At 39.7% G+C, this 19,684-nt stretch overlaps 1 protein-coding gene across 1 annotated transcript in view; it reads right to left on the minus strand.

Moving 5' to 3' along the window:
- Window positions 1-288: 288 nt before the first annotated feature.
- The window catches only part of APPL2 (adaptor protein, phosphotyrosine interacting with PH domain and leucine zipper 2), a 36,401-nt gene continuing 17,005 nt past the window's right edge, over window positions 289-19,684 (minus strand). The window contains exons 5-21 of the mRNA XM_069859713.1: window positions 18,736-18,823; window positions 16,549-16,590; window positions 16,372-16,430; window positions 15,288-15,434; window positions 12,993-13,075; window positions 8,695-8,853; window positions 7,484-7,672; window positions 7,126-7,168; window positions 6,992-7,048; window positions 6,789-6,877; window positions 4,775-4,927; window positions 4,605-4,657; window positions 3,177-3,351; window positions 2,470-2,506; window positions 2,200-2,340; window positions 1,477-1,524; window positions 289-422 (exon numbers count right to left, since the gene is read on the minus strand). Coding sequence (XP_069715814.1) covers window positions 294-422; window positions 1,477-1,524; window positions 2,200-2,340; window positions 2,470-2,506; window positions 3,177-3,351; window positions 4,605-4,657; window positions 4,775-4,927; window positions 6,789-6,877; window positions 6,992-7,048; window positions 7,126-7,168; window positions 7,484-7,672; window positions 8,695-8,853; window positions 12,993-13,075; window positions 15,288-15,434; window positions 16,372-16,430; window positions 16,549-16,590; window positions 18,736-18,823 — 1,692 coding nt within the window. The 3' untranslated portion in view covers window positions 289-293. The remainder of the gene's footprint in view (window positions 423-1,476; window positions 1,525-2,199; window positions 2,341-2,469; window positions 2,507-3,176; window positions 3,352-4,604; window positions 4,658-4,774; window positions 4,928-6,788; window positions 6,878-6,991; window positions 7,049-7,125; window positions 7,169-7,483; window positions 7,673-8,694; window positions 8,854-12,992; window positions 13,076-15,287; window positions 15,435-16,371; window positions 16,431-16,548; window positions 16,591-18,735; window positions 18,824-19,684) is intronic.

Consider the following 19,684-nt stretch of genomic DNA (forward strand, 5'->3'; position numbering starts at 1 on the left):
TACTAACTGTGCTCCTCCCTCACTACCAGCAGGAAGGGGCTAACCCCAAAACGTTCCCCGAGATTGTCAGCTTCCCCCCTCTACACTACACAGTCATAAATGCAAAAAAAGCCTCAAAGGTCAAGTCCAGCTGCTGTTTTCATTGTAAATCCAGAGAAAACTACAAAGAGACCGTGCGCTCCCTAGCAGGAAGGTGGCAGCTGGCCCTTGGCTGTGCGCACAAGACTGAAAACCAGAGATTATTGCAAAATGATTCCCTGCTCCAACACAGGCTGCAGGTAAGGACGAGTTTTTTATGCTTCTGACTCCTCTCCTTCCTCATGCATGTTTCCATCCTCTTCTGACTGATCATTCAGAAGCATGAACTTTCCATCATTCGTTAATGGCACAGACTTCATCAGCTGAGCTAACGCTTCTGGGTCCTAAAGAGAAACAAAAGTGTTGAGCAGGCTGCAACAATCTTTCAGAAGCACAATGGTACTTTTTGCCGAGGCTTTGCAACCACCTCTTTTTGTTCAGTAAAACCACCCCTTGGGTATATAAGAAAAAGTAATACGTTCTGAGCCTTTATTTTGCTGTTATTATCAGGCATTGACATAATTACTGAAAAACAAGGAGAAAAATAACTGTCTAAATAATTTACTATACCTGTACTTATTGCCTTTGACTAAAAGCTCACTTCCCCAACTTGTTCTGAAGTCTTAGCAGCAAAAATATCCAGCAAATAGTATTGTATTAAGGTAACATTTTTATACAGGTGAATTTAGCAACCCTAGGTCAGGTAACTGCCATTCATTTCCAGTGGAAAAACATTGCGTGTGTTCCCTCCCTAAGGGAGAAAGGAATATGATTCTAAAAGTAAAACAGCAAGTGACCCCAAGTGACAGGGGACAGGACAAGAGGGAATGGCCTCAAGCTCCACCAGGGGAGGTTTAGGCTGAACATTAAGAAAAAAATTTTCACGGAAAGGGTAATTGGGCACTGGCACAGGCTGCCCAGGGAGTCCCCTTGCCTGGAGGTGTTTAAGGCACAGGTGGAGAAGGCGCTGAGGGACATGGTTTAGTGACTGATAGGAATGGTTGGATTCAATGATCCGGTGGGTCTTTTCCGACCTAGTGATTCTATGATTCTATGTATGTGATTTACACTTCACCCCAAAGAGTTAGTTAGGGGGAGTTTTGTTGTGAGCTTTGCTCACAGGTTCCTCTCAAACATGAACAACTGGGTTTTGTATAGTACTGAATTTGACTTAGGGTGGGAAAATTTTATCTCAACTAGTGCGAAGTCAAACCAAATGTATTTTTCTATGAACTACCTGGGAGCCTTGTTAAATGACGTTTGCAAAATTAGCGTGTTAGAGACAGTGGAGAGTGACAGTTCTTTTTTCTTAAGCTCACCAGATGTACCTGGACAGTGCAGCGAAAAGCAGAATATTATGCATTGCAACACAGACCTGGGGAATTGAAACAAACTTACCTTCTGTGCCTCGATGATTTCTTTTCCCAAGCTAATGGCATAGCAAATCTAATAAAAAGCCAAACCAAAAAGAAGTTAGTAAAGCTTAGTTCTGGTTTGGTTTTGTTGCTTAATAGAGTTGTCAATGCAAATTTAGTCTTAAATGCAGGTCTAAAAGCAGAGGTGAAAGACCAATTCACTATGCTAGCTACATAAAAAATAAAACTAGCTTAGGTTCTGCTTCAAAGCTCACTTTGGCTGGTAAATCTTTGTATTTAACCCAGTTTTATTCACCAACCTTTACTTCCAAACCTGGGGGATCTTTCCCAGTGCATCTAAGAGAGACACTGTTCTTTTAAGCCAAAAATCCTCCAGCACATTCCTTATTTCTAATAGTCTATTACTATCATATCCAGCAAGCAGCCAGCAGCACTAATGGCTGTTTTGTCTTTGAATATGTCTCAACTGAGCCGACATACGTTATTGTCAGTGCTGGTGCTAGACACAGATGCTCTAACTCTTACTGCGGCTATTGGCAATCACATCCTTTCCTTCTTGTTGTATGTGCTGCTGTGTTATCTATAAATTTGGTCCTTTTTAGACATAAACTTACTTGTTAAGGCACATTTTCCTGGCAAGCAATTGACCTGCTCTTGCTTCTGTAGTACTGCTTCCCATAGGTGCAAGCCAAAAAGCCTAAGACCTGTTTTCTAAATAAAGTGCTTCACTGAATGTTGTACAAACCTTTTCCCCTTCTGTGTTGCTCTCAAAAACATAGGCGCTCATGGATTCTTCTCCCGGAGCCTCACTGAGATGGACCACAAAGCCAATCAGACGTCTGTTATCCTGATGAGCAGCAAACTGTGTCACAGTGGCAAGTTCAAACTAGAAAAGTATAATAAAGAATTTTTTTTTTTTTTTTGCCAGCATACAGTTAGCTTGGACAAGAGTTCAAGCTGATGTGACTGAGTATTCAATCTGCTAGAAAACCAGATTCAAACAAAAATTACTTACACTTGTTCGTGTAACCTGGGTTTGAGGATCTATTAACCTGCAATTTTGGGTAGAGTGAAAAAAAGGAATAAATTATTTCTGAGTAAACTTCTTAGTAATTTCAAGGTGCTTTATAATAGTGAGGCAGATGAGGAAACAAATACACAGAATTAAATGCTTTATATGTGATTTCAAGTCATTCGACGACAAGGTTCAAATCTAGACCCCGACTCTCAGCCACCTGACATGTATAGGTCACTGTATCTCTCTGAACCACTGATCTAGTAAGTGTCCTGAGTGTAAATAATATATACACAGTGTATATAACACTGATATGCATATGGACTAAAACACGCTCCAGCTAAAGTGAACGTCTTGTATCAACATATTCTACAGCGACAATAAGGACAGCAGGACAGCGATAGCTCTCTTGCTGTTACCACATGTAAGAGAAGAGAATCGTCCAATGTGGTTTTTTGCATCTTTTTCTGTATCTTTGCAGGGCCCCACTGCATCCTCTAAATTTTTCTAGGATGTTCTTACAGCTTAGTCAGGAGGATGATGTAGGGATAGTATACAGTAAAAAAAGATGTTTTTACTAAGAGAAGTGAATCTCAGGATCTTAATCCTTCAAAGGGTTTCTTGAAAAAACAAATCCAAAAATACTTTATTAATCACGAGTTGCATGAAGAGAACAGAATGTTGACAAGCTGAAGATTGTACAGTACCTCAAGTTCTTGCTGGTGACCATGAGATGGGATTCAGTCATACGGAATATGTTGTGAATGGCACGAGCAGCTAACACTTGTCTCATAGCTTCATAAATCACCTCACTTGTTTCATCTGACTGAACAGCCATAGATCCTAAAAACCGAACTACAAACATCTGCTGCAAGAGTGAATCTGGAAGATAAAAAAGGCGTGACTTCCTTCACTGTGCTACTTCAGTTTTCCAGTAGCTGAAGTTATCAGGCTGAGAGAGTTGGGATGGTGCAGAAACCTTAGCTTCCATTGAATGAACTCTTTTATCTTTAAACCTCATGCATTCCTCGCTTTCTTCTGTGTCCTTCTGGCCTCCTGCGCAGCTAGTTCCAATGAGGTTTTCATTAAATCCTTCCTCACTCTTTGATTATCACCACAAGACTGCTATTTACAATTAATTGGGTATTATGGGACAAAGCCATCATTTGATCAGGCTCTCTTTATTGGTGGTGAGCAAGGTAGAGCAGGATGAGTCCTGCCGAAGGCGACTGCTCAAAAGCCATAACAGCTGTGTCTACGTTGCACAAGACACTGTAAAGACTGTTCAGCATCAGCTCGAGCCGAGCAGGGCAGTCACTTAAGTCCTGTCCTCTCTTCTCTGCCGCAAGGAGCTGGTGCTGCTGCTGACAGTGCAGAGCTGCCTGCTTTTCCCAGCTACTCTGCTGTCAATCAGCTTGCAGCCATCCTACCCTGCAACAGGACAGCCCAGGCAAGTGAGAAGGTTCAGATCAGTAGGTTCTGCTTTGGTTCTGTGAGAAGTTTTTTGACAGGGGCTGCTGGTTCCAGACAGCGGCTGGAACTGGCACAGAGCAAGAGGAGAATAGCCAGAGTCTGAGCCCTATGTGTCCTCGTAGGGGAAGGCCAGAACTGCTGACTTTTACTGGCACATCACTGGGAGGAGGGAAAGGGGGCAGCAGGAATAAACTCCTTCTTCTGAAAGAGACACATGACTGCTGCTAGCTGTATCCTGGGCCTCTCTGAGATTCAGATTGTAAATTTAACAGAACACATACTAGGCAGCCTCAAAAATGAGCAGAATCATAATACAATCCATCAAACCCTTTCTAGAGAAGTCAACAGCTACCTTAAAAAAAAAAAAAAAGAGAAAAGAACAAAAGACAAAAAACAAGCAAACCAAAATTTTTTTCCTTTAAACATTTGAAATAAACCTCATCTGGAATGCAGCTTGGACTGTCAACAAAAAAGGTGTTTGTTTTCACAGGCAGCAATGTTTAAAAGACTGGCTTCTGAAAGGCAACCTATTTCAACTGCACTATGGATGTTTAACACCGCTTCACAGTGTCAGTTACTTTTCTTAAGAGACACCGCATAGCTGACAGCTGAATTAGGTCTAAACTCATGACTAACTTTATCTGGAAAAATGAAGCACTGACCTTGCTCCTCATCTTTGCTGCTGTCCTCAGATTCCCCAAATGGATTTGCACGCCTATGAATTAAGAATAAAAACTCTAATTACAGATTCTGGTCACCAAACACACATTTTGCAATCCCTAATTTTCTTCCCTGAAAGCATTAAGAGATCAATCACTGTCTCTGGCCATACCTGCCACCTCTGTTCTGGTCCAGGAATTCTGTGGCAGGCAGTACGATATCAAATTGAATCGGTGTTCCAGGAGCAATGAGTTCCATGGAGTCTTGAATGCCAGCTGTTTCACTGGGAATTATTTTATCATTTTCTGTATTCTTTACATTCTGGCTAAAGTGAAAATGGAAAAAAAAAATCCATTACGCCCTATCTTTGCTCTGGAAGGGAGACAAGATTATTCAAAAATCCAAAGCAGAACTGAACTACTATACATAAATACAAATAACAGCCTATTTACCTGTCACTGAGGACTCTAATAAAAGTCTCCAATTTATCTTTTTGTACCTAGAATTATTCAGGAAAAAAGTAAATGCAGGCGCATTAAACCTGAATGCAGATGAACCTGCTGGTGTACTAAAACCTGAAGAGCTTTAAGTTGAAGGAGGGGAGATTTAGATTAGACATTAGGAAGATATGTTTTACTGTGAGGGTTTTGAAGCACTGGAACAGGCTGCCCAGAAAAGTCGTAGGTGCCCCATCCCTGGAGGTGTTCAAGGCCAGGTTGGATGAGATTTTGAGCAACCTGATCCAGTGGGAGGTGTCCCTGCCCATGGCTGGGGGCATGGATTTGGATGATCTTTAAGGTCCCTTTCAACGCAAACCACTGTATGATCTCTGAGTGTGGAATGACTTTCAGCAGTGGGTTGTTCGCCTCCCTGCCCTCTAGTGTCCACATTTACAGCCACATTACTGATTCAAACAGCAGAGACCTGGACTGGTGTCTATGGGTGTCAATGGCAACTTTGACATCTTTTTAGGATCTTACTGGGCCACAGGCTTGTTACAATGTGATAGTTAAAAAGTACTACTACACACTGGGTCAAATTTCTTCCTGCACCTCTTCTCAAACAGAAAGAAATGCTAAGTTTTTCACAGCTACAGAAGTCACAACTGCACGTAGTACACTGGGCGTACTCTCAGCATCTTCTCTTCCAAGAGAGTTTTCTGGTTGCACACAGATGTAAAAATGACTTGGGAAATTAGCTGTCAATGAAACAGCTATTTCCTTATGCCAGTGAAATGGATAGCAATACTCTACTATTTAGAAACCTGTAGTCAAAATGAAACAGCTGTACTGTAAATAAAAAGATAAAGAAACTGACTGGCATTCCCCATGGCTATAGCAAATCTCTGGAATCGGTAAGCGATCATAAGGGGAATCATAAATCATAATAAAGGCACTGCCCTGAGAGGTGGACATCTGGAATAGTTTTGAATTTCTAGAAGGAAGCATCTGAGTAAGAATTTACAATTTTCTGACAAAACTCACAGAGAAGTCTCTCCATGTTGAAGTCAGTGTGACGCAAACTTGCCCTATTTTATTTATTATATTGCTTCTGAAAGCAGGATTTCAGTTCAGCACTGAGCTTGAAAGCCAACTCTGATACTTAAGACTGCAGAATTCCCACTGGGCAAGAGGCTAGGATCATGTGGACACAGAGAAACAATACATAAAATATATGTTTGAATATAAGCATACCCTAGAGCATTATTAACAACTTTTGAAGGAGAGGATCTTTACTGATTGACCTGAATGAGCACAGAAGAACAACACTAATTATTCTGACAGCTGTGCAAGGTACATTCCTGTGACAGACTGACAGAAACTGCTTGAGGTAATATGCAAGAATATACTTAACCTTGGACTCTGCAATATTATCCACATTACGAATCATTCCCTTACAGGGAAGCCCTTAAACACTAAGATCTGTATGTATTTCTGAAGAAACATCAAAATCTCAGTGGCAACTGCAAGGAGCTTCAAAGCTGTGATGTGGAGCAATAAAGCATTACCCTCAATACATTGCATCTCTTACGGCTTTCACCAGGGAACATCAGAAGCACAGGAATTTGCTGAAACACACAGGCTTATACAGCCAAGGTCCTGAAAGGGCTACCTGGGTGACTGCTGCCCTGTAAAAAGAGCACAATTGAGCACAGAGTCTCTAGTCCATGCAAATGAGAATGTTACCTGGAGTGGTGAACTTCGTGTTTTTTCCCAAAGCTGGTAATGGGAGTCACTGCTTGTAGGGCTGTCTGATTTAACTTGATAGCAGCTGCCTAGGAAAACAAGACAGAATAGCTTCTTTACACACATACTTTATATTGCCGTGTAAAGAACAATGGGAAAGCAAGTTGGAAAGAACAGACTGAAATATGGAAACAAGCTCCTACCTCTGGATTGTCAGTGAGATAAATCTGTCTGGAGATGTTGTTGATGGCACATATCCACTGGAAGGGAAAAGTGAAATTTAACTTTTCAAGCTCACTTGTATGCAAGAATAACAACAAAAAGAAAATATTTTTACCTCCTCATATTCTTTCTTGCTTTCTGCTTGTAGGGTTATACCCCTAAAACATAAACATAAACATATTGTGCTAACAGTAGACACCAGGACTGTTTGACTTCACATCTTGTAGGAATGTTACTAGTTTTAGTATCTATTAACCATCAGAGTAACAAAAATGAGGAATAAGCTGCAGCTAAAGGATACAGCATGTGCTGCTCAGGCAACTGAGGAGGATGAGAAGGAATATGCTTTTCATTTGGAATCAGCCTTCTGGAAACCCAGAAAGGCTTACTATTACAGCAAGCATGTTTTACATGAAACAGCATCTGAAAAGGTAGATGTGACTGCCTGTCCTCAAATAAAACCTGTCTCATACGTTTTGCCTGTAGGAGTAGTGATCTGAAAGCAGTATCTTCTGTCTTCGCAGTCTACAGCCATAACAGAGCAGTTGTCCAGGTCCTGAATCAATCCTCCAGCTACTGCTCCTCTTGGCTGACACATCAAGTTGCCACCTTGAGTGAAGAAATACAGCCTTTCCCAAGTTGTAGTCACCAGACCTGTTTTACTAAAGAGAAGATGCAGTGATAAAGACTCCTGACCATTCAGTAATTACTTCAAACTTCAAACATATCCCATTGCTAATCTGAACTGTGTGTTCAACCCTGGCATTTGTTTTATGATAAGTCCCCGGTAAGAAGTAAAAGCAGCACCTGTTCCTAGCAGAGGCTAAGCCTTAATGGAAATTGAAGAATTAAACTAATCCCAAACATCCCAAGCTAAAAACATTCCCTGCAGTATCTCTTAGTTAACAAATAAAAGAATCACTTCTATTGACATAAAGTACTATTAAGTTGGATTAAAAATAAAAAGTATTTTCAAGCTGAAGAGCACCATGAGCCATTTCAGCACCAAGAATCATCATTTTGAAAAGGATCCTCAGCAGGTAGAGTCCATCTTCCCCCTAGCTATGTAATCCTATTAACATTGTAGTCCTTTTAATATTGCCATATTAATATTGTAATTAATACACGTCCACTCACAAAAAAAAATTAATGTTACTAGTCAAACAGAAATAAAATGATATTTGCTCAGTCACATACATGGGGTTACTATATGCCACCAATATACGCAGCTCCTGCAGAAGCTGATGGAAGATTTAATTTAAAAAATCTGCAGAGGTAACTCTCTGTACAGTTTATGTTCAAAGTTATGAACTTGCATTATCCATAAAGCTTTTATTTATGTAAAGGAGGCCATTTATGAAAACATGTATTAACTACAAATTATAGCTGTTTATGCTTATAAACACTATGCTTTCAATAGCCCTAAGAACTAGGAACAACCTGAACCCAGCCTCATCAGGTTTTAGCCACTTGAATGAGGAAAGTCATCCCTGTAGGTGAATTCAACCACAAGTAAACTTCTGTTCTTGGGAAAACAGTCTCAAATGCCTCCTATTTGTTTTGTGCTTCTAAAACATATTTCCAAAGATGGTAAAGATACTTAGGAGCTGAAGAGCACAGGTACCACAATAATACAGATGCCTCAACAACCACACAAACCAGCAGGTAGCAACAGTCATCTTACTTTCTAAGATTAAGGTAGCCAGCCTTCTGGATGAGATTTCTATTGATAACAGGTGAAGTCACATCAGAATCCGGGGTGTAAACAGATTCATTAACTGCAATTAAATCCTGCTGGGATATCCTCATTTTTTCAGCTTCAGCATCTAGCTCTCCTTGGATACTGGAAAAGAAACCAACACAACAAGAAACTGAAAGGCATCATTAGTCACTTTAAACCAGGATATAGCTAACATCTGTAAACCAAAACGAATAAAAATACTACCCGAGATCATATTGCAGAGTAGTGCAAAGATAAAGTTTATTTTTAGAACAGACTTTATGGGAAATATAATATACGTGCCCAAGGCTTTGTTTAAGGACTAGATAAATTATTGCAGTTAGGAAAAAAATGGAAGGAAGAGACACACAACAGGGAACTACTCTCAGAAAATGTCACCTAAGCCTAAAGAAACAAGATGTACAGGCTTCAAAGGTATTAACAATGGTTAAGGAAAATACGGGTGCCTTTGGCAGCAAGAGCATAGCCAGGATTCCCAGTTACTCTTTATTTTGAAAGCCCAGCCTGAAGATGTTATTCACAATATGTCACAATATTGTGTCACAATATGTCTTTTTTCTTTTTTTTTTGTCATCTACTAAATGTGGTTATCTTCATTCTCCAAACAGTACAGAGATAACGATCAGAATTATGAGATTGTTCTGAAAGACTAAAATGAGCATACAAAAAATGCTTGAGAGTGAAGAGTGAAGTTTATATTTTGAGAGAGACTTGTTCTTAAAGCAATGCTTGTATGAACTTAAATATAGATGTTGCTGTAGTATAGTGGCATAGTTCAAAGCAGCCTTTACTTTTGGCTTTCAGAGAACTTTGTCTAATCCCTGCAACTCTGTCACACACAGGAATTCCTATCATGAGACCATCTATTAACTGGTCACAGATTTTCAACAGTAATTTTTTCATGAATTCAGAACAATATAATAACAAAATCTATAGCTCAACTCTCAATTTAGCTTTAGCTTTTGTTTATAATACTGTCTTCCACTTCGGTGTGATTCAGAAAACATCCTTGGTGCAGGCTGGCAAAATTGAGCTCTTTTTGAACGTATTTGCAAAAAACTGTTTTCTGAAAGTGGCAGCAGTGAAGGAGTATGAGTGCAAAACTTAACTCTACAAGTAAGTGATAACTCATTGCAGAAGCATAATGCAGGTAAGTACTGCAGTCTGAGTATCTACGTATTCATAATCTTCCTGTAAGACACATTTGACACAAAGGGAGAAACAGAGCAGCCATTTTACTGGAACAAGCAAGCAGAGAGGTCAGAGTAATCATAATATGCCAGTGAATACCTTCGTTATTTTATTTTTAAGCTCCACCGTCAGTCATTGGGAGCCACTTAATTTTCAGAGATTTCCACAGACCAAATGACAGTCCCATCACACTAATAAACCTGCCTTGTTTATACCACAGAATCACAGAACAGTTTGGGTTGGAAGGGATGTTAAAGATCATCTAGTTCCAAGCCAACTGCCATCCAACCTGACCCTGAACACCTCCAGGGATGGGGCAGCCACAGCTTCCCAAGACAATCTGTTCCAGTGCCTCACCACCCTCATTACGAGGAATTCCTTCCTAATGTCTCATCTAAATCTCCCCTCTTCCAGTTTAAAGTCATTCCTCCTCATCCTATCACTACATGCCCTTGTAAAAAGTCCCTCCCCAGCTTTCCTGTAGACCCTTCAGGTACTGGAAAGTCGCTATAAGGTTTCCCCACAGCCTTCTCCTCTCCTCTCCAGGCTGAACAACCCCAACTCTCTCAGGGCTCCAGCCCTCTGATCAATTTTGTGACCCTCCTCTGGACCCATTCCAACAGTTCCATATCCATCAACCTCAGCCAGTCTGTGTTTCACTTGCAGACTCTCCCAATCAATAGACATCAATGCAATGGGCATAACCAGAAAGCATCTAAAGGCCTGTCATTTTGAAAAAGTGACATAATTAATACAATAATTAAAAAAACTCTGACAGCGTCAAAAAGCCTGTGGGAGAGTACAAAGCAAGTACATTTTGTCCTCCTGTTCTCCCCAGTCTTTAGCAGAACTTGGTGATACCCTGTAACTGTTGAAGTAATCTAGAGACCCAGAGCTGCATTTGTGTCAACAGTGAGCAGAATCTGACCAACCAGATGAAGAGTTACTCTTGCATCATGGCGTTAGTCTGTTTCATGTTAGCTTATTTCAAGCTTTTCCATGTTTTTAGAAAGCTACGACTTCTTAAACTCACACATCAAGTCCAAAATGAGACCAGCTGTGTAGTTCTTACCACCTAAGCAAGACATACAAGAGGCTGAGTAATACCATCAGTTCTAAACTAAATTAAATCATATTTTGCAAGTTAGTGCCTTTCAACATTATCACTAAATGTCAGAATAAGAATTATTCAAATTCCATTTTGAAATAAAACGGAACAGTGCTGTTGGTTTTTCCCTAAGTGCTACTTTAATGAATCTTTTGATCATTCATTTTTGTAGCACCACAAATTGCTTCTGACAAAACTGCTGTGGCATTTTCGTGTTCCAAAGACTAGACTGCTCTCCCTAAGACATGCTTCTCTTATCTCCAAGAAGAGAAAAGCTGACAATTCTGAAGTTACATGAATTGGTGGCAATGAAACCAACTGGTTACTGAGAGTGTTTTAATACTTGTTTTTACATTGCAACTCACTGTATATACAAAAGTAGTTAAATATGAAGACTCAGTTTCACAATCAGCTTTAACAGATGCAAGACTACATCACTGCTGAAATTCTGTAACTGCACAATGGGTCTCACCGGCTTGTTGTTACAAGAAAATAAATCTGACAAATAAAAAGCTTTTAGCTTTGATCGGAAAGGAGGTCTGACTCACTGCGGCCTTGTTATCCCCAGCACTAAAGAAGGAAAGGAGTGGGCAGCAGAGTTTTCAGTGGCTGTGAAATCTTAAGTCACGAAACCACATCTTGTGTTAGTAATTGCCAACCTGCACCGCGTCATTCAGAATTTTGCAAGCTCACCCTTTGGTTTTTCCAAAGATGTCACACTCCTGTACTAGTTACATTTGAGTTGTACTTTGAATTTTTGCTGCGTGACAGACTTAAAATCCAAACCCCTGACTTGGCAAACTAACTGAGCACCCTGGTTTTTCTTTCCATTTACTGCTATGTACTATCCAGAATTCAAATCCATCAGACTCTGGAAAACCTAAAGGGCTTCTTCTATGGTAAGGATCCAATGGCAGGATCCTCACTGTACCTATAACACACAAGCAAGTTGCTCTAACCTTAAAAAATAAAGGGCACCACAACGGAGTTCAAAATCTATCTTCCAGTCTGTACAAACGCTATGTAAACTGTAGAGGGATTTATTTCAGAGGCCAGTGTGAAAACTTAGTACAGAGGTACAGGAAGTAAGGAATCATTTAGTCAAAGAATCTACTATACAGGGAGATCACTTATCACACTGTTCTCAAATTAACAAGAATGCATTATTTAAAATGCCACCAGAGTCAGAATAAGTAATGATTTGGATACAGTTCAATATGAAAGGCAGAAAGCAATCAAGTGAAGGAGTCAGTTTAGTGTTTCAGCTGATTTAAAATAAATTATTAATGTTATCTCTAATATGGGTACATTTTAAATGTACAGTTTACATTTACAGGGACTTAATTACAAAGAAAATGTCAATCTTCACTACAAATGGGGGGGCAGGGAGGAGAAGGAAAAAATTATCACAAAATTAGGAATACAAAAGAGAGGCTTGGACAAAGCAGGCTGAACTCAGTGGGCTGATAAAGCCTACGCTGGACGCAATGTATATGTTCTCTAGGGTGAGGGAGATTTGTTTTCCTTATGTAGCTACAACACGAAACACTACAGGCTCTAAATCCTTATTTAGGAGGTTAATGGGTTATTGTTACAATATTATTACAGAAGACCCAGCAAGTATAAATACCTCTAATTCAGAATGCACTTTAGCTCTATTATATTAATTCTGCTAATCCATTTCAAGCCTGGATCCAATGCCTCGTGTCCATCAAGAGATACAGGGACGTAAGGAAGCATGTGAACACTTTACAGAATATAGCACACTGCAGTGCACTGACAGCATTTTCCTCTACGTGTCCAGACACCCCTCCTTTCCACCTGCTGCTTTAACAAAATATACCCAACAATGCAACCCAAGTATGGAAGAACTCTAATGAGAAAGATACAGAGGCACTTTCTGCTCTGTGCTGAAGGTTACAGTGCTAAAAAATTGCATTACCTTTGAACCATGTCTGAAACAGATGACAAAAAGCTGTCCATTCTTTTGGAAAACATCTCTGCTCCTTTCTTAAAAAAGTTGATCTGAAAAATAAATTTAAAAAAATAGGAAACTGCAAGTTATCTTGGCTTTGGCAGACAAAAAACAGATTGTGGGGTCTGTGTTAACAGCAATCCCATTATGACTGGTTATTTTGGCTGGCAAACAAACACACGGTCAAAATAGCTGCATTGCCTTTCTTTTTATTTCTCCCTTTTGCAACTTTCCAGCCTTTCACACACCCTTTTATACACACATAAGCTACTGGGTGCTGACAGATACATTTCCAATGAACTTGCTAAATGACTGAAGTAAGGTAAGTTTTCTCCCATACTAGCACTGTGCAGGATTGGATCTAGTGGTGTTGCATGGAACGCCACCACATCAAAAGGAATGGGACACAAATAATCCATTAGATTTATTAGTCTATCTTGGATTACCAACTCCAACCTGGAAATTTTTAAACTCCTACAGCAAAGTCAGTCAGGGAAGTGGCAAAGCGTAGCTGCGCTAGCAGAAGCCTCCAGGACAATCAGCTATATCAACCACAGATTATCACAGATTTTGTTCTATTGAAGGAGCTAAAAAAAGCTGCTAAGGGCAAAGTGTGCATTTTGTGTCAGAAGACAGATTCACTTAACTGGAACAGCTCAGCAGGCACGCAACAGCAGCAAAGTACTCAGTGCAGACTTAACCCCGAGTTACCTGTTGTGGGGCACACAGTCATCCTTACGACCTACCAGCAACTGCATGAAACACGGGGCACAGCTAGCGCGTGTGTGCAATTAATTAGCTTCTTAATTAAAAAAAGTAAACTACTCCAGAAAAAGATGTACAAGCATCTTGGCTGTTAAGCAATGTTTTAGTCAATTAATCAATTTTAGTTATGATTCCACTCCTTTTTCCTAACCTTGGGACACGGGATTCCTCTTACGTGCAAATAAAGACTTCTGCAACCATGTTATTGACCACAGACTCCCTTTACAGACAAAGGAGAGAAAGCATGCTTTCTTAAAGAATGATTCACCTATTCTATCTCAGAAGCCTACTTCATGAGGGAAGAGCTCTAAATTCCACTGATGACAGACTGCCACACCTAGCTTAGATGTTTGTGTCAGTTTTCAGTCAAATAAACCCTGAATTACCCACTGCTTCTTCCAAAAATTCCTTATGGCCTACTAATTCATTTGAAACGTGAAATATGAAACACGCTTTGAGTTATTAATAAAGAAAATACATACTTGGACTGAAAGACGGTTCACAGTATCCAAGCATCAATATCAGCTAGCTTCTGGCTACTCAGTCATTCCCATGACAACTTAAGACTCTCCTATATAAAGAACTGAGATACAGCAGTTTTGCCAGATAAAATATAGGGAAGGAAAGTTTTGTTTTGCTTCCAGTAAAGTAAACCAATACAGTTATTTCACTTAGTGTAATTACAGCAGAGAAGCAGTGTGCACTCTGTGGTGGGAAATGTGACCGAATTCTCATTTATTACCTATTTTGTAAAGGGCGCATGATCCGCAGAAGACAGGACAATGGAGAAGATGATCTGCACTATGATCTCAAACAGAGCACTGTATCCATTGTTTCTGTTTTCAAAGCCCAATTCTCATTTTCCCAATGCCTTCTTTCATCAAGGTCAAAGCACAACAGACCCTTAAAACGGGTGGTAATGAGAATCAAGTGCTGTGAAAATACTGGTTTGCTGATCCTCCTGGCATACTGAAGAGTCAGATTATCAGTATTACTACTGCATTTTATAGACTTGAGAAATGCTCTATCAAATTGCAGGCAGAGTAAAGATTAGAAAGCGGATTTGCCAGCCATATGCTCAATCCACTCTTCTGTTCTTCCAGTTCTCCAGTGCATGCTTTGCTCCCTATCGTGTACAGTCCTCATCAGTATGCTGCACATTATGTGCCAGGAAGGAACTGCTACATAGGAGAGTTTGTGCAGGCAGAGTAAACAGTGCGAGTAAACGCTGCTGCACTGGTAGCTTACCTGTGAAAAAGTTAACCCCAGGCTGATTTTGCATATAACTGCATTGAATTTACTTTTTTATCGGTGTCTTTCCCAAATAACTAAACATTCATCTATCTGCCACAAACAATATAGTTGTTAGAATCTAGGCAAGCAGCATACAAGCTGTCCTCGACATTAGCATTTGACAGTTCTCAAAAAAAACCAAACCAAACCTCTTACTTTTCCCAGGCTCATATCTAAGTGATACAGACACTTTCCTGTCCATACCTGTCCTCGTGTATATCCTAGCATAGGTTCCATCATTGCCACTCTCTTCCTGTACTGCAGAGCATTCAGGGCACAGTAATATTGCAAAGATGAAAGGTGCTGCTTTCTTCTTGCATTTGCCACTTCTTTTGCCACTTCTGCCTTAAGCTGAACAAAAAAAAAAAAGGTTGGGAAAGTGTCAGTGTGCATATTTAATGACTATTTTCAAGTTATTTTTAAACAACTCTTGTTACAGAACTTATCCACGTTAGAATGAGAAACTAAGAAAGCAAATCCAAAACCCAAAGCAAGTACTTCAAGCCCTCCTCTGGCAAAAGACATAAGCATCTGGGCAGCCCACGTGACTATAAACTACCACAACTAAAATTCTGGATCTGATTTCAGTGCAAGAAATTTACTTGCAGCTGAGATCATGACACAAGCCTGCAAATGCAGAATTCAGAGGTGAATAATTCACATTGTGTTATTTCACATTCTGTTCTGTAATGCATTGCCTTTAAAGGAGTGTCCTGTAGAACTGATGCACTCTTAGGACAGGGCCAATCACACACTTTTTGGCATACAGGGATATATTTTGGAATAGTGGTCCAGTGGGCAAAGAAGAAACGTCAAACAATGCTACCAACAGAGTTGAGTACTGCAAGTGGGATGACAATCCATACAGAGAAATTTAGCAGGAAGATAGAGGCAAAAAATGGAATGCTTTATGAATAGCAGACACAAGGCTTCATGACAGTTCACAATGAATTGTACCCAGTGATACAGCATCATCACATCAGCTGTAAAACAGTAGGCCTATACAAATCTATTTATAGCCATTTGGATTGCCTCTGTCCGAAGAGCTCCCCTGGATCTGAAGGGCTTTATTTCAGCACAATACTTGATCACTTGCCTAACTTGGAGAAAACAGATATAACTCTGCTGAATTGATGTTTAAAAGCTTTGTGTCTGCTTGGAAATGAAATCACAAGTACTCTTGAGCTACTGTGAATTTAACTGATGTACTCTCCAAAGTTTGCAAGTGAACAACGATGCAGACACACAGCTGATGAAAACTTTCCCTTTTCCCTTTCACGTTCGTTACCTTTTCATTTTCTTTCCTTTTCGGTAACCTGCTATACTTTGCCATGGACACGTCATGTTCTGTAGACAAGGAATATTATTTTTTTAGAAATGTGATGTGTGTGTGCATAGATCAAAAATGTCTTCTGTGACATAACAGGTGCACACCATTAGAAACAAAAAAACCAGGGAAACGTACCATTGCTAGCAAGGCCAAAAAGATCCTTCAACGTGCTTACTTCTGGAAAAGAGAAATCAAATATTCAAAGTAAAAACAGCTGTAAACACTTCGTTCAACTGAGCACGTTTAACACTCAAGTCACTCCAGTCCTTTCAAAGCAGAGATACATAAAGTTGTGCCTGTCTTGAAAATGATAAAGCAGATCAGCTGCTAGAGAAATGAATAGGCAGATAGCAAATTAAGAGTCAAGAGAGTTTACGCGATTTAGCAAGTTATCACTTTGAAAAAGATTCCTCATCTGCCAGTGTAATTCACCCAAATAAGTACCATTTCAGTGCACTTATTATGATAAAAGGCCCATCGCTATCATATAAGATCAACAACTCTGAACAACTTCCTGACAACACTTATGCGATACCAAGAAATCTAACTCCGAGAGACGTATCAACTACACCCCCTTCCTATACATGAATCTTCATCAGCATAAAACACTTTTTGTCCAAGTTTCTCTGTGAAAAGAAACAAGTATCCAATACATCTGACTGCTGGCTACAATGCTTACATTACAAACACTGCCCATGGGTTTCTGATGCAGGTAGAAGGAACAAAAAGGAAGCAGGCGATTCAACTTTGACCAGTGTTGGGCACAAGCTTCTCTCAGTGTCCACAACAACGCATGCTACAACTAGTAAAACCCTCCTCAAAAAGCTACAAAGAAAGCACATTCGCAAGAACAGACATTATACAACTGTGAAAAGAATAAAGGGAAACTGTACAATGTCATCATGGTGTGTATGTTTGTAACATACACAACAGTGCAACCTGATTATTTGTAACAACCTATACCTTAATCACTTCACGCTACCTTTTTCTCCCCAGAACACTTCCTTGTGACAAATGCAGAAAGACAGAAATTCTTCCCAGATGTGACTAACTTGTACATAGAGGTTTCTACAGTATTCAATACCACACATAACAAGATCAAAAGTGAAAACAAGAACACAGTTTATCTGCCTTGTTTAATCCTGTGATGAAATTTCAACATGGTCAGGCTTCTACTCAAAATGCTATTCTACAGATTCTGCCAGAGAAAAATGAAGGTTGTGATAGGCGAATGAATGGATAGAACAAAGAAGATTTTTACACCCAAGGAAGCTGAAGAAGCTTTCATTTTTTGTCATGAAGCAGCTAAGGCTTTGGTTGCTGGCTTCACTTGCATTTTCTTTTTATGTCTTCTTTTATGAAATGGGGAGGCAGAATCCGTAAAGACAGGAGCAGAATCGCTGGATCAGTGAAGCCACATTAAAGAGGTGGGAAAGCATTTATAGATCCAATATCTCATCATCCAAATACTGCTTTATATTTGACATATTATAAACAAGACATCCATTTACACCTTCAACATTTTAAACAAGATATTATCATATAAGGAAACCTAGCTAGCCACTATTTTGCTGTAGTTGTTTGGTCTTCCACCAAAATGACGTCTTTAAGACCTACATAAACAGGACTGAGCTTAGTGAGTTAAGAAGCGGGCTTTTAAAAGAAAAAAGAAAACACTGCAATAAAAACTCATGTTTTGGTTGCACGAGTAGGTTAGAGTGTCCTTGACCTTGAATATGAACTTCTTTCTTTTGAAATTACACCCAATGCTTGCATTACTGCTCTGCTGTTTTAAGTAATGCCTTTCCAAGTTTGTGCAATCAGGTTACCTGTAACTACCTTGGATAATTTAAGGATTTAAAGTGAACTGAGTTGTTAAAACTGAGGGAACTTACTATACTCTGAGGTTCAAAAGGCATTTATGCTTGTGCTTTTCAAACAATCTCAAACTTTTGAAGCGGCATACATACCGTTTGCAAGTCAGATTCACTGCTAATTTTTTTTTTTCTTTAGGCCATTATAGCATTAACGACTTGAGTAAAATGACACTGTGAAAGCAGAGTGACCTAACAAAGAACGCAGCTGTGTATTTTCAAGCTTGCACCATACGTTGCATAAAATGTTATGTGGTGAACTTGCACTATTTAAGTCTGAGCAAAAGCATGCAGCTGTCAATGAAATTCTGTCGCAGGAAAAAGAAAGAATATAAAAAACTCTTCTGTGAATCATCAATGAGCAATTATATGACATTATGTCTCAGTTTATTATGAAATAAGCAAGAAGGAACACACGGGGAAAATTAAAACTTGAAATAAAATTTACCTGTAAGATCCTTTTCCCGAAATTGTATTATTGGTAGAATCATTGTATCTGCAAGCTGTTTTGCCAGTTCAGAATGAAGGATATTGAGCTGAAACAGAGAACATAGGAATGCCCTAAACCACAGTGGAAGTAAAAAATAAAAATACCAGCACTCTACAACTGTTGAAGAAGCACACCTGCCATTTATGCCCAGCACACAAAAAATAAGGATATTATGTACTTCAATGAACTTCAGTGCTTAAAATACATTTCTCAAGATAGGTGAGACAGATGGGGATTTTCCCCTAAATCCTTAATTTCTGCCTGGTGCTTACCAAGGATCCAAGAACTTTCCAGTCCCTACTTACTGTATTTGGGCAGTTCACTTGACCATTAACGCTAACACTTAACCCAAAAGGATTTAACCTGTAATGAGCCCTTATTAACTAGTTTTTGTTAGTCTCTACACCACAGGGTTACAGTCCCACTGCTATGACTAGAAACAGTTACCATCCATAAGGATTACGGGACACAACCACATCAGGGGGAAAACACAAGCCAAGGCCCCATTCAAATATTTCACCTTTAGAGCCATTTCCCATTCCTGTTTTTCTAAGTTTTTCTCTAAAATTCAGCACATCGAGACATATTTTAAAGCACTTGTATAACGCTGTTTAGGATTAAGGCAAGGCTCTCATGTCAGCAGCGGCACGCTAAGAATATGAGATGGGTTCAGGTAGGACAACTACCAATCAAACTACCTAATACTGCAAACAAAACATCCTGCCCACTTCCTCACAGAATCCTGGAGGCGTCCAGGTGGAGTGATGCAGGTGAGGAAGAAGTCAGTGTTTCCCACTAGACAATACAAAACTAAACTAGGACAATTCAATGTCTGTAGAACAGACAGCCAAGAGAAACGGGTATGGGGGGGAGCTAACACATAGAATAGGAGGCTGAGAAACAGAGT

Source organism: Phaenicophaeus curvirostris, chromosome 1 (assembly GCF_032191515.1).
Source record: "Phaenicophaeus curvirostris isolate KB17595 chromosome 1, BPBGC_Pcur_1.0, whole genome shotgun sequence".
NCBI classification, from domain to species: domain Eukaryota; kingdom Metazoa; phylum Chordata; class Aves; order Cuculiformes; family Cuculidae; genus Phaenicophaeus; species Phaenicophaeus curvirostris.